This window comes from Pelophylax lessonae (assembly GCF_965119305.1).
Source record: "Pelophylax lessonae genome assembly, chromosome: 6".
Taxonomy (NCBI): domain Eukaryota; kingdom Metazoa; phylum Chordata; class Amphibia; order Anura; family Ranidae; genus Pelophylax; species Pelophylax lessonae.
The window spans coordinates 157,131,425-157,151,971 of record NC_138773.1 but is presented as its reverse complement, the minus strand read 5'-3'; the positions used below and the strand labels follow the sequence as shown (position 1 = coordinate 157,151,971).

Genomic DNA, 20,547 nt, shown 5'->3' with positions numbered 1-20,547 from the left:
TTTGCGGATAATACTAAACTAAGCATGCCAAAATCTTTTAATCTTCTATGCAGGATGTGGAAACCTTACACGCGGACCTGAACAAAAAAAAATGGGGTGGGCAACTACATCGCAGATGAGGTTTAATGTTGAAAAATGTAAAGTAATGCACTTGGGCGGCAGAAACACGAAAGCAAGCTACTCACTAGGGGGGGAACCTCTGGGTGAATTTAAGATGGAAAAGGACCTGGGGTACTAGTGGACAACAGGCTTGGCAGTGGCATGCAATGCCAAGCTGCTGCAAGCAAACCCAACAAAATACTGGCATGTATAAAAAAGGGGATTCACTCCAGATATAAAGAGATTATTCTCCCAATCTACAAGACTCTGGTCCGGCCACATCTGGAGTATTCCGTCCAGTTCTGGGCACCGGTCCTCAGAAAGGATGTGCTGGAACTGGAGAGAGTCCAGAGAAGAACAAAAATAATTAGGGGACTGGAGGACATCAGCTATGAGGAAAGACTACAAGCATTGAACTTCTCTCTGGAGAAGAGACGCTTGAGAGGGGATATCATATCAATGTACAAATACTGTACTGGTGAGGACCCTAGCATAAGGAACAAACTTTTTAGAGAAAGGGAATACAATAAGACACGTGGCCACTCACTAAAAGTAGAGGAAAAACGATTTTACCTTAAAATACGTAGGGGGTTCTTTACTGTCAGAGCAGTAAGGATGTGTAAGTCTCTTTCACAAGCAGTGGTATCAGCAGGGGGCATCGATAGTTTCAAAAAAAACTATTAGATGGGCACCTTAAAGACCGCAACATAAAGGGGTATACAATGTACTGTTAACAACACACACACACACACATCATAGGTTGAACTGGATGGACTGATGTATTTTCAACCTCACAAACTATGTAACATTTTTTTAACTTTTTGTTTTACATTTTTATTGCTTATACAGTGATGATTAAAAATGTGCCCAACCACCCCCGAAACACACACTTCCTAACACCTATGCCTGTCCCCTGCCATCTCTGCAATGAGAACTGAGTGATCAATCACTGCCGATAACTCAGATTTCCCACTCTGAGCAGGGAGCCGGGACTGTCAGTCACCAGCTTTCCGCTCTGCCACGCCAGTAGTCACTGGAGTGCTAGGCTGTGGAGGGGGAGTGAGGGGCTGGCTAAGGCTCTTGGTGGATCTCAGAGATGCTGAGCCAGGTGCCAGTCCAGGATGCTGGGTGGATCCCAACCATATGGGAAAACGGGTCACAGGAGTGCAGAACAAACTGTACTCCTGTGATATATAGAAGTAAAGCCAAAAAAGCTTTGGCTATACTTTTCAAATACCACCAAAAGAAAGCTTTGTCTTCTAAAGAAAAAAATAATTTGGTAACCATGTTGAATGACCGTATTTGTCAGTCAAACTATCATCGCACTAAACTGAGAAATTAAGGGCTATTACAGGCTAGTACATAAGTAGTTAAAATACTTACCACCATCTTCCCTCTGAATAATTTTGGAATAGTTCCTTCAACACATGTGCCTTTCATTTTGTTTTCAACATTATCTAATAACTGAAAGAAAAAAAAAATGTTAAACATTTACAAGGCTTGACTCATTTACCAATATATTGTCATGTTCTCAACAATGCAGAAAGTATAGTAATAATTGTGGAACAAAAATTGTAGCTGCAACTTCAAGTGTGACCACACCCCAGTAAAATATAAAAAGTCGCGCTAAACATTTAAAATGGATCTAATTGAAGTCCATAGAAAGTCCAACAGATTAAATCAATAATAAGAATCCGTAAAGTTCAATCCAGACTCCCAATGGACAGGTGCTTACCAAAAGGTGTAAATTTAAAGCGAGTAATTTTAACCAAGGCCTTGTCAGCTTGAAGAAAACCCAATTATTGCTCAAAGTGATAGGAGTCCCTTAAGCGCATACACCATTGTAACCTGGGTTCCCCATAAGCGTACACAGCTTGTCAGTCTGAAAAGAGGCGATTCTACATGGTGGAGGACTAGCACTAAGTATGTGTTTTATGTGATTGCAATTTGGTCTCTGGTAAGGAGTATCCACAGGTGTCCTTTTGTACTGGACCTTATTTCCTCTGATTTTTTTCTGTGCATATCCATTTATGTTCTGGTAAGCAGCGCAAATATTGGTGGAGGATTTCATCTATTCACTATTTGAACACCACTTTTTTTCTTTTTCCATAATAACTGGATATATTCACTTTGGTGTCATATGAAATTGAATGTATCCATTGTTCTTGGGTTTTACGCTATTGCGTTTTTTCTTTTTTCATTATTTATGACCCAATGAATACACTATCACTGTGAGCAATACTTGGGTTTTCTTCAATCAAGCTGACAAGGCCTTTGTTAAAATTACTCGTTTTAAATTTTCACCTTTTTGTAAGGACATGTCCATTGGGAGTCTGGATTAAACATCACGGATTCTTATTATTGATTTAATCTGTTGGACTTTCTATGGACTTAAATTAGATCAATTTAAAATGTTTACCGCAACTTAATTTATATTATCTCAACAATACCTAAATGATACAATAATCACACAAGAAAATTATGGCTTTTTTATACTAATAACTGCACAATAAATGTTTTATTAAGCTCCCTAGCAGTCTGAATGTCAGAAATTTTGATCTCAAAGCAGTACATTGTCTTGCATGCAAATCTGTTTTATATTTTTTTAATGAAAGAACAGAAGATGTTGCCATTCCATAATTGCTGTATTTTTGATCGAATTTTGTTTCTTTTCCAGTGTAGATCACTGAATTCTAAATGTAGCCAGTTGACGATTCGCATAGCATGTAGGATTTTACGCCAAATCGTGCCCTCTTTGATGCAATATATTGCACCCAGCTGAGCCTTCCCTTGTTGGCCATTAGACTTTCATCTATGCTGATGTCTCTTGAAAGGCACATAGCTCCGTTGGAAATTCTGTAGAATCATTTGATATACTTCCCAAATTTTCTTTAGTTTTGGTGCTGGATGAGTAGTTTCATCAAATTCCATTGTTTTCCAAGTAGAGATATTTCATTATGAGGGAGAATCTGTACTCTGACATGACCGTGCCAAAGAATGGAGTGGCAAGTAATGTATTGGTTGTCCAATACCACTTCTGCAAGGGTTTCTCCACCACTCCCTGAAGAATTGGCCCATAAATTTCAAATGTCCTCTTTGGTCACTGGATCCCACTTTCTGCATCTTGCAAACTTCTGATACGTAGCCAATTGTTGCTCTTTGTATAGGTTTGTCTCGGTAACTATTTTTTCAATAACCTCATCGGTAAGAAATAAATTGTGAGAAAAAATGGTAATGAACGAAAACGAACTGCGCAAATGGGTGTTTGTATACAAATTACAGTGTACTAAAACTTTCTAATAATCGTGAATACATAAATAAATAGATAAATGTGTGAATAAATATAAAAAATATGTGAGAATGCCTTCCACACTGCCAGCAGCAAACGGTGTTAACGTGATGAATGTGAAATTTGAGAGTATATATTGCGCTCAACAACAATATTCACAAAAAGTGCATAGGTACAAAAAGTGCATAGTGCAAGTACAATTGTGCTTAAAACCATCAATGGTGATTGAGGACCACAACAATTGATAAAAGCACAAACCCAGCATAAATAAATAACTAAAGTCCTTTTGGTGCTTAAAATATCAAGGTGATTTAAATAGTTAACCGCAGCAGTGATTAAAAGTACAGACTTGATAGAAGTGGTGTTTAGAACCTTCACCTCCACACCTTCACCCAGTGCTCTTAATAAATACTCCTTACCAGAAGAATATGACCCCTTGATTATAGGAGGTCACAACGAACATTGGTATCCACAATGAATCCAGACCATCCACATAACTTTTCCTCTCAACAGCAAGGATGTATACCAGATATTAGTGGAACTCCAAATTAGAGGACATAAAGGGGCAATAAAAAGGAGACTCTCATAGTGCAGTATATCAGTAAAATCAACATTTTATTGATACAAGTTGCACTTACTACATTTCGTATATTAGTCCGCCTTATTGCAATCAGAATCTCGGTTTGTTGGTGTGTAGAACGCCGCTCCAGGCTTGCGTTCCGCCAACCCGGAAGTCTAAGGTCTCATGTTCCCGACGCACTTTTCGTCAGGCCGTGCTGACGTCATCAGGGGACAATGTGACCGTACATCTCAATTGTGTTTATATAGAGACTACAAGACCACAGCATCCAATCCCATTCCTCCGGCTCATGAACTGCCCATTCCATCACAGATTGCTAGGTTCAACCCTTTACTAAGGGTACTTCCTGGGGACATTTTTGGCAAATAAGCAATTAATAAATAACGCATTATACGGCCGTAGCAATTAAATGCTCCTTCCTAATAGCCGCAATATACATTTAATTCCCACCTCTTTTACGTCTAGATGGCAACATAGACTGGAAGGGTGGTATTCATGCCAATTTATAAATAAACAACAATAAGGCTACATTCACACCTGAGCGTAGCGTTTTCGCGCGGTTTTAACCGCGATTTTACCGCGATTTACAGGCGTTTTTTTGTGCAGGCGTTTTTAGATTGAATAGAAACCAATGGAAAACGCCTGTAATCTGCCCAAAAAGAAGCTCATGTACTTTGAGTGTTGGGCGTTTTGCTTACAGCGTCAAAACGCTCAGATGTGAACAGGGGCCATTGAAATGAATAGGATTTGTCTTGTTGGGCGTTTTGAGAGCTGATCCTAGAGAAGAAAAACTCCCCAAAAATGCCCCAAAACGCCTAGATGTGAACGGAGCCTAAGAGAGGATGCTGTTTACAATATATTGTGTTGCTTAAAAACAACACAAAACCTCACCATCAATAAATAGAAATTTAATCGATAATAGATCTCTCAAATTTGACCAGGTTATAATTTCATTTTAAAATTATAAAAACTGCAAATTAGTTAATTTAAAATTATTTTAAAAACTGAATTTTTGCAAAATTCCTTTCTCAGAGTCCTCCGACAGTCGCCGCCCATTCACACAGTCTTCACTTATGGGGTATTGACTTCATCTCCACAGGAGTTTCTAGGCATAAGACTTGTAAAAGAACAATAAATCTACATAGTCACACCCATGGGGGCTGTCCTACTAGTCCAATACCCCCCTGCAATAGCCAACCCAATTCAGTTTGGTCGCAAGCAGTGAAAGTGTATAACAAAGACCACAAAAAGAGGGGCGGCGGCGGCGACTGTCGGAGGACTCAAAGAAAGGAATTTTACAGTAAGATTTTACAAAAATTCAGTTTTCTCTTACGTCCTCCGACAGTCGCCGCCCATTCACAGTCTCCACTTATGGGGATGTCCCAAAGCAGTGTAGACATGAGGGGTGGGCAACGTAACCGCCAGAAAGGCAACGTAGTACCCACGTCAGAGAAAGGAACCTTACATGCACAAGAAGGTAACCTTCTGGGTAACAAAAAACAAAGGCTCAACATGAGCAACAACACAGGAAAACAAATAACCTAAAAAGGGAAAAAACCCCAACAGCCAGGAATCCGGATAAAACAAGGGCGTCCTAAGAACTGCCGCACAGAGCACTTTGCGGCCAAAAGAGGCATCAGCTGATGCCAAAACATCAATTTTGTAGAATTTTGAGAAAGTGTGCGCCGACGACCAAGTCGCAGCCTTGCACACCTGGGCCACCGAGGCCTGATGCCGATAGGCCCAAGACGTACTCATCGACCTTGTAGAATGCGCCTTGACAGGGAAGGGAGGAACCCGTTCCCGCAACGAATAGGCCTGTATAATGGTCTGTCTGATCCATTTGGCAATGGTTGCTGCAGACGCAGCCATACCCTTCCGAGGTCCCTCAGGAAGGACAAATAGAGAATCCGATTTCCGAAAGGATTCAGTCGACGACAGGTAGACCATGATCGCCCGGACAACATCCAAGGCATGTAAAGCAACCTCCTTTGGATGCTTGGGGTTCGCGCAAAGCGAAGGCAAAACAATGTCCTACTTTAGGAGAAATTGATCGCCACCAAGAAAGCCACCTTTGTTGATAGCATAGGCAACGAGATTTCCCTGATGTTTTTAAACGGGGAACTCTAACACACAGAACCAAGTTCAAATCCCATGGAGGCAAAGGCTCCTTCCTAGGAGAGGCCAAGTGCCGCACACCTTGAATAAAGGTGCGAATTAAGGAATGAGATGCCACAGGGTGCTGGAAAAGAACAGCCAGGGCAGAGACCTGACCTTTAATCGTGGCCAGCACAAGGCGATGGTCCAACCCCGTGTTTGGAGGAAAGCTAACACTCTCGACACAGAGTAAGAACGAGGAGAGAAACCCCTGGACTCACACCAGGCAAAATAAGACTTCCAAGTACGGTAATAAATCTTACCAGAAGAGGCTTTTCTAGCCTTGATCAAAGTAGGAATAACCTCTGAGGAGAGACCGCTGTCTCTCAGGACCTGCTTTCAACAGCCAGGCCATTAAAGCCAGCGACTGTAAAGCGGGACGGAAGATCGGTCCCTGTGACAGCAGATCTCGCATTGGCAGCAGCCACGGAGGCTCTACGGCCAGGTGAACGATGTCCGCGTACCAAGACCGGCGAGGCCAGTCTGGTGCTACCAGAATCACCAGTAATGGTTCCGAGGCCAACCTGCGAAGGAACCTGGACAACTGAAGAGGAGGAAAGGCATATATCAGACTATACTGACGCCAGGGCACCACCAGCGCATCCGAGGCGTCTGCCAGAGGATTGCACGTTCTTGCCACGAACCTTTCCACCTTGTAGTTCAGCCGAGACGCGAACAGATCCACATTCGGGGATCCCCACTTCGCACACAGCATTTGAAATACCTCGGGGTGTAGGGACCATGCCCCCTGGTCCAAGGTCTGGCGGCTCAGATAGTCGGCCTGCCAGTTCTCCACACCCGGAATGTGAACTGCCGACAACGCCGGGACATGAGTCTCGACCCAAGACAGAATACCGGTTACCTCCTGGGCCGCCCGGGCACTCCTGGTGACCCCTTGATGGTTGATGAAAGCCACCGCAGTGGCATGGTCCGTCTGCACCCGCACAGGACGGCCCTCAAGGCGTTCCGACCAATGGAGCAGGCACAGCCCGATTGCTCTCAATTCCAAAATGTTTATCGGAAGGGAGTATTCCTCCTTTGAACAAGTGCCCTGGGCAGACAGGTTGCCAAGGACGCCACCCCAGCCCGACAGGCTGGCATCAGTGGTCACTGCTGTCCACAGAATTGGCCGGAAGGATTTTTCGTCCGACACCGCCGGGGACTGAAGCCACCACAAGAGATCCACTCTGGTCTGGGGACTCAAGAGACAGTCCCACCTGGCGAGGATCTCCGCCTGGAGAGATCTTGTGTGAAACTGGGCAAATGGTATCGCCTCGAAGGCTGAGACCATCAACCCCAGGGACCGCATACAGGTCCTGAGTGACGAGGAGACGTTGTCCCTGAGGGACCTGACCTCGTTCTGCAGAGTCCGGAGCTTGTCCTCCGGCAAGAACACCTTTGCTTGAGCAGAGTCCAGAACCATTCCCAGATACTGGGAGACGAACCGAAGGCGACAAGATCGACTTCTGAACGTTGATCATCCAACCAAACTCCTGAAGCGTCTGGACCATAGTGGACAGATCGCGCAGCAGGTCCTGACTGGCACTCGATCTTAACAGGAGATTGTCCAGGTATCCCAAGACCGCGATGCCCTATGCCCGCAACAGGCGCCAAGACTTTGGTAAAGACCCTTGGAGCCGAAGCGAGACCGAAAGGCAACGCCACAAACTGGTAATGATCCTCCGCGATAGCGAAATCGGCGGTACCTCTGATGACCCTCGAAAATGGGGATGTGCAGATACGCATCCTTCAGGTCTATGAAAGCCAGGAACTCTTCCGGATTCAGGGAGGCCACCACTGAACGTAGTGATTCCATACAGAATTTTTGAACGCACAAGAAGCGGTTCAATGCTTTTAAGTCCAGAATCGGACGCACTTTGCCCTCCTTTCTGGGCACAGTGAACCGATTCGAATAGAAACCCTGAAACCTGTCCCGATGAGGCACCGGGCAATCACCCCCTGAGCGAGAAGATCCTGCACCGCCTGATGCAGATCCTGTAACTGCCCTGGGGTCAAATGAAGATTTGAGGGAAAGCATCTGTTTGCCGGCCTTGAAAGAAATTCGATCTTGTACCCTGACCGAATGATTTACTGAACCCACCTGTCCGTGATTCGGAGCAGCCAAGGTTGTAGGAAACCGCGCAAACGTCCCCCCACCCCTTTAACGGGTGAGGGCGCCCCTTCAGGCAGAGGCGGACTGAGCTGCCGCACCGGCCTGGCCGGATTTTTGTTTGCCAAACCAGGGCGTTTTCTGATTACCTTGGCCCTTGAAGGGTTTCCCCTTGTCCTGCGCCCTGAAGGCACGAAAGGATCCATGCGTAGGTTTAAAGGATGGGCCCCGCTTACCGCGGAAAAACTTGCCCTTGGGATTCCTGGGGAACAGAGTGCTCTTACCCCCCAGTGACACCCTTAACCAATTCGTCCAAGAATTCCCCAAAAAGGCGAGATCCCGCATAGGGGATGTCAGCCACCGTCTTCCTGGACTTCTGGTCAGCCGACCAGCACTTCAACCAGATGAATCGATGGTTAACCACAGCGACACTGGACAGGCGTATTGCCAATGGGGCCTCATTCAGAGCCGCATCACACAAATACATGACCCCACGATGAATCTGCTCCACCATGGCCACAGTAATGGCAGGGGCAGAGTCGGCCACGAGAGTGCGTTTGAGCACCGTGGTCCAATCCGCCACAGCCTGAGCCACCATCAGAGGCAAAAATAGATTTTGAGCATGGAACCCGCCACCATACAGGCATGACGGGCAAAAGACTCCAGTCTCCTATCAGTAGGAAACCCTGAAACACTGGGGAGTCCTCAGGGCAACAGGGTAGACTTGTTCAACCTGGCCACCGTGTGAACCACTTGAGGCACACACCAGCGCGCAGCCGTAGTAGCCGCAAAAGGGTAGAGAAGTTCAAACTTCTTAGGCACCACGAATTTGTGCTTCAAATTACGATATAACTTAGTCACCTTATGGTGAAATTCCGCCGGGCAAAAAAAAAAAAAAAAACCTGCGCCGTCTTGCGGGTCCTGTGTTCCTAAAGAGGACACAGCGCCCGGAGGAGTGTGCTCATCCTCCAAATGTAGTGTTTCCTTCACTGCTAGCATCAACTCATCCATAGCTGCGCGGTCCTCGGGTGACCGGGGGGGGGGTGGAGTCATCCACCCCTGCGACCTCCGCCTCCCCCTCAGACTCTTGCGGGTCCTGAGAAAATCGAGACCCTGAAAGAGCCACGCTACCTCCAGCAACCATGTCACACTCAGAATCAGAAGAAAAGGAAATCCTTGGCGTTTTCCTAGCAGCACATTCAGACATCAGCACATCCATTTTTGACACCAAAGTTGCCACAATAGCAGCCAAATCAGTCTTGTTAGAGGATGCAGATGACTCTGAATCCCCCACCAAGCCTGGCGGGAATTTGCTGTCCTGGGATTCCATAGCAGAAAAGTTTTTTTTTTTTTTGGAACCTGGCCTTTTAAGTGCGCTGCGGAACCCTCCCCAGCACACCGCTATAAGACTGATATACAGAACCCCCACAGGGACAAAACTGACCAAGAAAGGCACACAAGGCAAGGCAGGAAAAAGAACAGCAGGACAGAACCCTACAAAGTGTTGCCAGCTCCTTCGGACTCTCCTGTGAGAAAGGAGGAAGTGTGATATCACCGCTGGAGGCTGAGCCAGGCTGCAGGCCAAGGGAAAATGGATGCCTATGTAAACTAATGGGAGGCTTCGGCAAGATGGCCGCCGACATGTGCTCCGAACGATCGCATTGCCACACACTGAAGCGCCCCCGCAGGGACCGGAACAGGGGAGCCCAAAAACGCACAGACACAGGGGACACCACAGACACATGGACTGCTGACCCCAAACTGAGGCCCCACAGAGTGTACTTACCTGTACCAATGGCGTGGGGTGCCTCAGATCAAGCGGGAAACCGCCCACCCTCAGATGGCAGGGGAGTGCCGCCAGCCAAAAACGCATGACACTATGAATGCACGGACGAACCTATGCTGTGTCCAGTGAGGTAGCCACCTCACATGGTTGCATCCCTGAGGGACAGGGATGGGTCGTTTATGAGGCCAGGGCAAACACATAGCCCGCAAAACGCTCAATGGCAGGCTGGGATTCCATCCGACCCTCTGTCCTGGAGAAACAGGACGGTCAGTCCAATTCCCAGCTCCGCAAAGCCGTTTTCATCCGAAGATCCAACTAAACTAGCGCTGACAAAAGAAACAGCTAGCAATGTAAAGAAAAATGACATTTCCAGAAAATAAATCAGAATGAAAAAGAGGAAGGCTGAGACTGTAGCCCATGCACAGGGAAGCCTATTCACTCCTAAGCTAGGCAGAAAACAAACTGAATTGGGTTGGCTATTGCAGGGGGGTATTGGACTAGTAAGACAGCCCCCATGGGTGTGACTATGTAGATTTATTGTTCTTTTACAATGCTTATGCTTAGAAACTCCTGTGGAGATTAAGTCAATACCCATAAGTGAAGTCTGTGTGAATGGGTGGCGACTGTCGGAGGACGCAAGAGAAATTATTATTAATTGATGCTGTGGGAAATTATTGAACAATTATGTCCTGAAAATTAGAGAACAATTTAAATCAATATCAATATTCATACCCAAAGGATGCAAAGTATTCATTTTGTAGATCCACTGGGTCTCATTCATAGAGACCTTCTGGGTCATGTTTCACCCTCTCCAATGATTGTCAACTGAATCAATACCACAAAACGACATCAAGGTAGGGTCTCTATTGTGGTATAGGCGAAAGTGGTTGGCGAGGCTGTGTTTTGGGAAGCCTTTTTTCACATTTCCAATGTGTTCATTTATCCGGATAGACGATTGGCGGGTTGTTCTGCCTATATACTGTAACCCGCAAGGACAACTTAAATACGTTACATGTGCGGATCTACATGAAATAAGTTTTTTTATTTTGTATTTTTGCCCGGTAGCTTTGGATTGGAAGGTAGTGATTTTTCTAGGGTTCTTTCTAGTTATTTTACAAGCATTACACCTACCACAAGGAAAGAACCCCTTTACATCCAAGAATGTGGGCTTTCTCTTCGGGGGGTCAGGTATGTTGGGAGCCAAAGTGTGCCTTAAATTAGGGGCCTTTCGGTAGATAAATACCGGTTTGTTTGGCAAGATCTTGTTCAGGGTCTTGTCTTTCTTTAAAATTGGCCAATGTTTCCTCACAATGGCTTCAATTTGTTTAAAATTCCTGTTAAAATCAGTTAAAAACGCCATATCACCCTTATCGTAGAGCTGCACGATTAATCGTATGAAAATCGCGATCTCAATTCACCCCCCCTGACGATCTGAACCTGACATATGCTCGATTCTTTGCATAGCTGCATAGCAGAGAGAACAGATGTGGAAAAAAAAAAAAAAGCCTCCAGGCAAATGCCTATCAGCATTGTCTCCCAGTAACTATAAACAAAAATGATTACATTGTATCTTTTCCTTCCCTCTGCCAGAGAGAAAGGAAGTTTAACCTCTTAAAGACTAGACCTTTTTTCTGACACTTGTTACATGCAAGTTAAAATCTGTTTTTTTTGCTAGAAAAGTACTTAGAACCCCCAAACATTTTATATATTTTTTTAGCAGAGACCCTACAGAATAAAATGGCGATTGTTGTAATATTTTATGTCACACTGTATTTGCGCAGCAGTCTTTCAAACACAATTAATAGACTTTAATGAATAAAAAAAAAAAAAAAGTCACAGTAAAGTTATCCCAATTTTTTTTTCTTACACAGAATCGTGAGAGAATCGTGATCTTTATTCAAAGCTAAAAAATCGTGATTCTCATTTTGGCCAGAATCGTGCAGCTCTACCTTATCTGTGTTTTTATTCTTTGCTTTCAGTAATTCACTCCTTGGCATCTGACGCACTGTATCTCTCGTTCTTAGTACATCATCAAGTTTGTATCCTTTTTCCACAAACCTTGATGTTAGGAGATTGGATTGAACGAGATAATCTTCGTCATTTTTACAATTTCGTCTGATGCGCATATACTGCCCTTTTGGTATAGCACCTAACCATTTTGGGTGATGACAACTCTTGGTGGGAATATAGCTATTCCTGTCTGTTTCCTTGAAATAACTCATAGTGGAGACAGAATCACCCTGTTTCACCAAGGTTTAAGTCCAAGAAATTTACTGACATCTTGTCCCAGGTTGCTGTGAAAACCAGACCATACGGATTATTGTTAATCTTATTCAAGAATTGCTTCAAAGAATCTTCCGATCCGTTACACAGCACTAGCAGATCGTCAATAAATATTTTATATAGGATCAAGGAAGGATCTGGGTTTCTGAAGATCTTCCTCTTCCCATTGACCAAGGAGAATATTCGCTGCACTTAGCAAGCTTAGGGGATCACAAACAAACTTTTTTTGGGCTGGTTTTATAGTAGTTTTAGAGTTCAAAGCAGCAATAGTGGTGTTCAATACATAATTTTATTTTAAACTGGTATACAAAGATTCAATATCAATTGTAACCAGAAAAGTGTCTGACTGTACTTCCACTTCTTCTAATACAGGGATCCTCAAACTACGGCCCTCCAGCTGTTGTGGAACTACACATCCCATGAGGCATTGTGAAACTGACATTCACAGACATGACTAGGCATGATGGGAATTGTAGTTCCTGAACAACTGGAGGGCCATAGTTTGAAGACCCCTGTTCTAATAAATTAATCAGATGCCTGCTGTCTTTGAGATGAGACGGGTATAGAGGTACCACTGGCTGCAAAAAATGGTCCACATATTCACCGATTCGGGAAAATATGGATCCTATTCCACTTATAATAGGCCTACTAGGAGGCTTTGTTTTATTTTTATGGATTTTTGGCAGCCGGTATATCATAGGCAGTCTTGGTGCTTTGGGCACAAGATATTGTGCTTACTTTTTAGTTAAAATACCATCTTCTTTGAACACTTTATCCAATTTTAAACTTCGGGTGGGGTTACTTTGCAATTTCTTGTAGGTAACTTGATCACCTACCAATCTGTCAAGTTCCTGCTTGTAGTCACTCTTGTTGAGGACCACAATTTTGTTGAGGACCACAATTCCTCCACCCTTATCAGCCCCTCTAATAACCATGTTTTTACGGTTTTCTAATTCTTTCAGACCCTTTTCCATGTCATTTCTGACATGATGACTATTGAATTTTATTTTCCTCACATCATCTTCAACCATATTTTTAAAAACTTCCAGACAATGGTTGGAAGCTTTGGGTGGATTAAAAATAGACCGATTCCTCAGCCCACTTTCCTGATACTCTGTGGTATTGGGACTTTTGGCTTATGGGTTTCTCCAAGAAATGTTTTTTGCTTTTTAACTTCCTGACATACTTTTCCACATCAATAAAAGTATTGAACTTGTCAATACTTTTGTCAGGAGCAAACTGTAGGCCAAGCTCCAATCTTTTCAATTCGTCAGAGGTGAACTGGACATCACTGAGATTAAATATCCCAGCCCCTAGAACTCTTTTCTTTTGTTCCTTTCGTCCATCTCTGCATCCTTCTCCTCTGTTTTCTGACCTTCCTGGTGGTGGGCCATTCTGTTAGGGTGTTCCCCCTTGTTGATATTGGGGAACAATATGCCCTCCCCATTGTTGCCAATGGTTCTCTCGTTGCCAATGGTTCTCCTGGTTCCATGGCTGTTGGGGTCTCTTCCAATGATAAGAGCCTCGCCCCCCTTTGCCAGGGTTGGCCTCTCCCCCCCCCCCCCCCCCGTGACGACGTGGTGCTCCATTTGGGTGGTTGGAGCCTCTTCCTCTCCCTCTCTGACCCGGGGCGCCACCTCGCCCCCTCCTCTGAAAACCCTTCTGCTGTTGATTATTAGGGGGTATAGGCCAAGGGAGAGTAACTGTTATATGTGGGCACAGCATACTGGGATGGGTTATGGTATTGGTGCCTATTTGGCCTATTTCCTGAATTTTCATAAGATCAGTATCGAAGTTTGGTATCCCTCCAGTGGGAGTGAAATTTGGATCCGTAAATCTCTCGATACCCATTTCTCTCACTACTGGAGACTGATTTGGGGCAGTGTTAATGTTTGGTCCCTCAGGGATATCTTGCCATCTATAAACTTTTGATTCCTTGTAGTCTGCCAAATCTTTTGTATTCAGTGATTTTTTTGTTCCTAGTGTCCTTATCAATTTTATCTAGAAATTTCTGGGTCGAGGTGATTTTCTCTTTAAAATCAGCATTATCCTTGAATGGTTCTAGAGTTGTTTTTAATTCACTGATTTTTTCTTCTAGTTTGGCCATTTTGATTTTCCTGCGTGATATAATCAAACTCAACAATCTGGCTTCACTGTGATTGAAGAAATTGAACCATTCTTTATTAAGGTCTGGATCTAGCAATCCGTCATTGGGACCCAGATCCCAAGCCACCCTCCTACAGTACTCAAAATGCTTGTACTGTACTGTAATGTTTGTAAATAGAAAGAACCCTAGAAAAATCACTACCTCCCAATCCAAAGCTACCGGGCAAAAATACAAAATAAAAAAACGTATTTCATGTAGATCCATACATGTAACTTATTTAATAAGTTGTCCTTGCGGGTTACAGTATATAGGCAGAACAACCCGCCAATTGTCTATCCGGATAAATTAACACATTGGAAATGTGAAAAAAGGCTTCCCAAAAAACAGCCTCTCCAACCACTTTCGCCTATACCACAATAGAGACCCTACCTTGATGTAATTTTGTGGTATTGATTCAGTGGACAATCATTGGAGAGGGGGAAACATGAAGAGGGGAGAGGGGGAGACCCAGAAGGTCTCTATGAATGAGACCCAGTGGATCTACAAAATGAATACTTTGCATCCTTTGGGTATGAATATTGATATTGATTTAAATTGTTTAATCTCTAATTTTTAGGACATAATCTTTCAATAATTTCCCACAGCGTCTATTAATAATTTTAAAATAAACTAATTTTAGATTAGTTTTTATAATGATTTTAAAATTAATAATTATAACCTGGTCAAATTTGACAAATCTATTATCGATTAAAATTCTATTTATTGATGGTGAGGTTTTGTTTTGTTTTTAAGAGACGCAATATATTGTAAACAGCATCCTCTCATTATTTATTTATAAATTGTAAAGATGGTACAGCGCCACTAAATAGATAGCTAACTAATATGAAGGTGAACCAAAGTCCATAGGAGGGAGATTTCAGATGTTGGGAATATGACTGTGAATCCCACATCAATCTTGCAAGTAGAGTTTCAGGCAGAGATCACAAACAATAAGGATGTAACCTTACCGGACAGTTGGACCCCCTGTTACGGAAGGTCAAACAGGCATGCGATATCCACCGCCAGGGACAAAACTGCAACGGAACTCCTCTCCTATCGACCACAGACACTCCGGGTAACCATAGACTATGGATCCGGCGAACCTCACTGGACCCCAGGTGTACACAGGGGATGACCTCCAATAAGACAAATGGGGGCGCACATAGTGAAGTACATTCAAGTCTTTTATTGAAATAAAAGGTAAAAAACTCACAATTTAGCTGCTTGACACAGGCATAATAAAATCATTGGCCGCGGCTCGAATAGCGTGACTGCATGGGGGCTTAGCGTGTGACGCGTTTCGTCCTGCAAAAGGCGTTTTCAAAGGCAAAAGCCCCCCTCATGCAGCACGCTTTTATAGGAAACCCCCAATTGTTTGGAATGTGGCCACGTCCGGTGCGCGATGACGCACTTCCGGTTCCGGTGTGCGATGACGCACGTCCGGTTCCGGTGCGTGATGGCGCACTTCCGGTTGCGGCGTGCGTGATGGCGCACTTCCGGTTTTGGCAATCATCAGCGCGGTGAGGCTCTTGCTGAGCCTCCGGAAGTCTGGCAAAGGAAGGAAGAAATTACCTAAAGAGAAAAAACAAAGGCAGTAGGAGATAACGGTGCCCCAGCCGCCGGCGGCAAGCCAGAAGAAACCACTCTAACTGTACTATGTTATTCAAGGCAAATAACCTCCTTCCAGCCGGCAAAGGATATAAAATATATTCATTAGCCACTCCAAACAATTGTAAAACAATAAAATATACATTTAAAATCATGCGAGTATACAACCAAATTGATGGCAGAAACATAGATATAAAAACAAATATTCCAATTAAATAAATTACATGAATTGCAATCTATGTTTAACAATAAAGAAAGCACACGTCTTATCCCACCTGTCCACATTGAACTAAAGAACCACAGTAAGTATGGGACATTAAACCATACAACCTAGTATGTGTCCATGTAAACCCTAAAAAAGGTCAACAGGGATCGACAGAACCTTTCCACATCCAACTGAACAGAGGGAGGGATAGGGATAGACGAGATACAATCAATGTATGGTGCACACATTGAGATGATAGAACCTTAAATAAACTAAGTACACCCCCTGAAGGTGCACTCTAGATGGTATTCCAGCAAGCATCAGTCCTCAAAGGGAGATTCCTGGACAAAGGGTACTCCAACTCTGAACTTGATTTAGCCATTCAGGAAGTGGCTAATTTAGACAGAACTAGCATGTTAGCAGGTTCTAGGGCTAACAGGGAGTCTAGCACAGAATTCACCACTGCCTTTGTGACCCCATACACTCACCAATTCCGGGACATTAGGAAAATCTTCAACCGACATTGGGGTGTATTGAGGAACGACAGGGTACTAGCTCCCGTGATTGGATAACGCCCCACAGTGGTCTTCAAGGGCGCTCCACCTCTGAGACTTAGGGTGGCACCAAACATTGTGGATCCACCTACTAGGATCACCCACCTTTTCCCTGAACTTACAGGGTTTTTCCCTTGTAGACGGTGTGTGGTCTGTAGGGCAAATGCCATCAAGGAACGTAAAGTTCTATCCTTTCGCTCTAAAGCCACACACAAGAGTTATTCCATCGATACGTTCATTACCTGCTCAACAGAGAACATAGTCTACATGTTGGAGTGCCCTTGCGGGTACCAATATGTGGGCAGGACTACCCGTGCCATGAAAACCAGGGTGAATGAACATCTGGGTAATATTCGCCGGGGTTTTCCTAAACATTCTGTTTCAAGACATTACCTAGAATGTCACCACAAAAAGGCTGTTGGAACTAAGATTATTGCCATTGACAAATTTACCCCACACTGGAGGGGGAGCAATGTGAGGAGGGAGATTTCACGGCTTGAGACCAGGTGGATTTTTGACCTGAAGTGTTATACCCCCTTTGGTCTCAACGTGGATTGGGATGTCAACTGCTTCATTAATAACAGCTGATGAGCAGATTGACTCCCTAGGTTCTCTCCTCCCTTGCGGTCAATGAGCTGTTTTTCTTTTTGGTCCCTCCCCCCCTTTTTTGTTTTTCAAATCCCCTGGTAATGTGCCCGTGTTTGGGGAATACCATCTAGAGTGCACCTTCAGGGGGTGTACTTAGTTTATTTAAGGTTCTATCATCTCAATGTGTGCACCATACATTGATTGTATCTAGTCTATCCCTATCCCTCCCTCTATTCAGTTGGATGTGGAAAGGTTCTGTCGATCCCTGTTGACCTTTTTTAGGGTTTACATGGACACATACTAGGTTGTATGGTTTAATGTCCCATACTTACTGTGGTTCTTTAGTTCAATGTGGACAGGTGGGATAAGACGTGTGCTTTCTTTATTGTTAAACATAGATTGCAATTCATGTAATTTATTTAATTGGAATATTTGTTTTTATATCTATGTTTCTGCCATCAATTTGGTTGTATACTCACATGATTTTAAATGTATATTTTATTGTTTTACAATTGTTTGGAGTGGCTAATGAATATATTTTTTATCCTTTGCCGGCTGGAAGGAGGTTATTTGCCTTGAATAACATAGTACAGTTAGAGGGGTTTCTTCTGGCTTGCCGCCGGCGGCTGGGGCACCGTTATCTCCTACTGCCTTTGTTTTTTCTCTTTAGGTAATTTCTTCCTTCCTTTGCCAGACTTCCGGAGGCTCAGCAAGAGCCTCACCGTGCTGATGATTGCCAAAACCGGAAGTGCGTCATCACGCACGCCGCAACCGGAAGTGCGTCATCGCACACCGGAACCGGAAGTGCGTCATCGCACACCGGAAGTGGCCACATTCCAAACAATTGGGGGTTTCCTATAAAAGCGTGCTGCATGAGGGGGGCTTTTGCCTTTGAAAACGCCTTTTGCAGGACGAAACGCGTCACACGCTAAGCCCCCATGCAGTCACGCTATTCGAGCCGGGGCCAATGATTTTATTATGCCTGTGTCAAGCAGCTAAATTGTGAGTTTTTTACCTTTTATTTAAATAAAAGACTTGAATGTACTTCACTATGTGCGCCCCCATTTGTCTTATTGGAGGTCATCCCCTGTGTACACCTGGGGTCCAGTGAGGTTCGCCGGATCCATAGTCTATGGTTACCCGGAGTGTCTGTGGTCGATAGGAGAGGAGTTCCGTTGCAGTTTTGTCCCTGGCGGTGGATATCGCATGCCTGTTTGACCTTCCGTAACAGGGGGTCCAACTGTCCGGTAAGGTTACATCCTTATTGTTTGTGATCTCTGCCTGAAACTCTACTTGCAAGATTGATGTGGGATTCACAGTCATATTCCCAACATCTGAAATCTCCCTCCTATGGACTTTGGTTCACCTTCATATTAGTTAGCTATTTAGTGGCGCTGTACCATCTTTACATATTTCTTGGGTTTGATATACTTTGTACTAGCAGCCTTTAGTTTCATCTTTTTTGTGCGCAGCTTTCTTCCCCTTTATTATTTATAAATTGGCATTAATACCACCCTTCCAGTCTATGTTGCCATCTAGATGTAAAAGAGGTGGGAATTAAATGTATATTGCGGCTATTAGGAAGGAGCATTTAATTGCTACGGCCGTATAATGCGTTATTTATTAATTGCTTATTTGCCAAAAATGTCCCCGGCAAGTACCCTTAGTAAAGGGTTGAAACTAGCAATCCGTGATGGAATGGGCGGTTCATGAGCCGGAGGAATGGGATTGGATGCTGTGGTCTTGTAGTCTCTATATAAACACAATGGAGATGTACGGTCACATGATCCCCTGACGTCAGCACGGCCTGACGAAACGTGCGTCAGGAACGTGAGACGGTAGACTTCCGGGTTGGCGGAACGCAAGCGTGGAGCGGCGTTTTACACACCATCAAACCGAGATTCTGATTGCAATAAGGCGGAGTAATATACGAAATGTAGTAAGTGCAACTTGTATCAATAAAATGTTGATTATACTGATATACTGCACTATGAGAGTCTCCTTTTTATTGCCCCTATATGTCCTCTAATTTGGAGTTCCACTAATATCTGGTATACATCCTTGCTGGTGAGAAAAAGCTATGTGGATGGTCTGGATTCGTTGTGGATACCAATGTTTGTTGTGACCCCCTATAATCAAGGGGTCATATCCTGGTAAGGAGTATTTATTAAGAGCACTGGGTGAAGGTGTGGAGGTTCTAAACACCACTTCTATTCTAACGTCTGTACTTTTAATCACTGCTGCGGTTAACTATTTAAATCACCTTGATATTTTAAGCACCAAAAGGACTTTAGGTTATTTATTTATGCTGGGTTTGTGCTTTTATCAATTGTTGTGGTCCTCAATCCCCATTGATGGTTTTAAGCACAATTGGACTGTTTTTTAAATATTTATTTATATGCACCTATGCACTTTTTGTGAATATTGTTGTTGAGCGCAATATATAATCTCAAATTTCACGGTCAGAAATAATTGTAAGTATGCCAAGGGGGTGTCATGGTCAACATCCGCTTTCAAACCAGGTGTTCCAGTAAATGGGAATCTTGGGGGCTCTGCCTGATCCGTACTGCAGTCAATAGAACAAGTTCTCACATCGCTGAGCTCAGTCGCAGAATCGACGCTGTCGTTACTTTCAGTACCGGATGAAGAATTCTCCCACGAATCACTATTACTCAGTTGTTCAAACAATTCCAATTCACTGTCACTGTTTTCCAGTTTGTCTAAAAGCACTTGAGCTAAAAACGCTTTTTGCACGCTATGGACGTTCTCAATTTTCCGGGCACAAAGAACAGCAAAAGTACAGGTAGGGCACTGACAAAGCCACTAGGTGAAAAGCTGTGGTGAAATGGTTTCATAGAAAGTTGTAATCCTAACAGATTACACTGTATCATGTCATTTATTTTTTGAATTTCCCACTGGTTCCACCCCCCTGCATTGAGGCGCTCGCAGGGAAGGGAAATCAGAAGATAGGATCTGGCATTGGCTAAAGCACAAAGCGGTAGGATGGCTGGTGGACGGCGGAGGGATCGTAGCGGAAGGTAAGTAATTGTGGGGTGACCCCGAGTGTGGCTCGGGGTTATGGGTTTTGGCACTGTATATTAACCCTGAGCCACAATGGGGAAAACCCCCAGGGAAGTTCAAG

The 20,547-nt window shown here is 44.0% G+C and overlaps 1 protein-coding gene across 5 annotated transcripts in view; it reads right to left on the bottom strand.

Moving 5' to 3' along the window:
* Positions 1–20,547, bottom strand: part of USP7 (ubiquitin specific peptidase 7) — a 666,343-nt gene that overhangs the window by 401,276 nt on the left and 244,520 nt on the right. For all 5 annotated transcript variants that reach the window (XM_082260831.1, XM_082260832.1, XM_082260833.1 and 2 more), the window contains one exon: positions 1,483–1,563. In XM_082260831.1, coding sequence (XP_082116957.1) covers positions 1,483–1,563 — 81 coding nt within the window. The remainder of the gene's footprint in view (positions 1–1,482; positions 1,564–20,547) is intronic.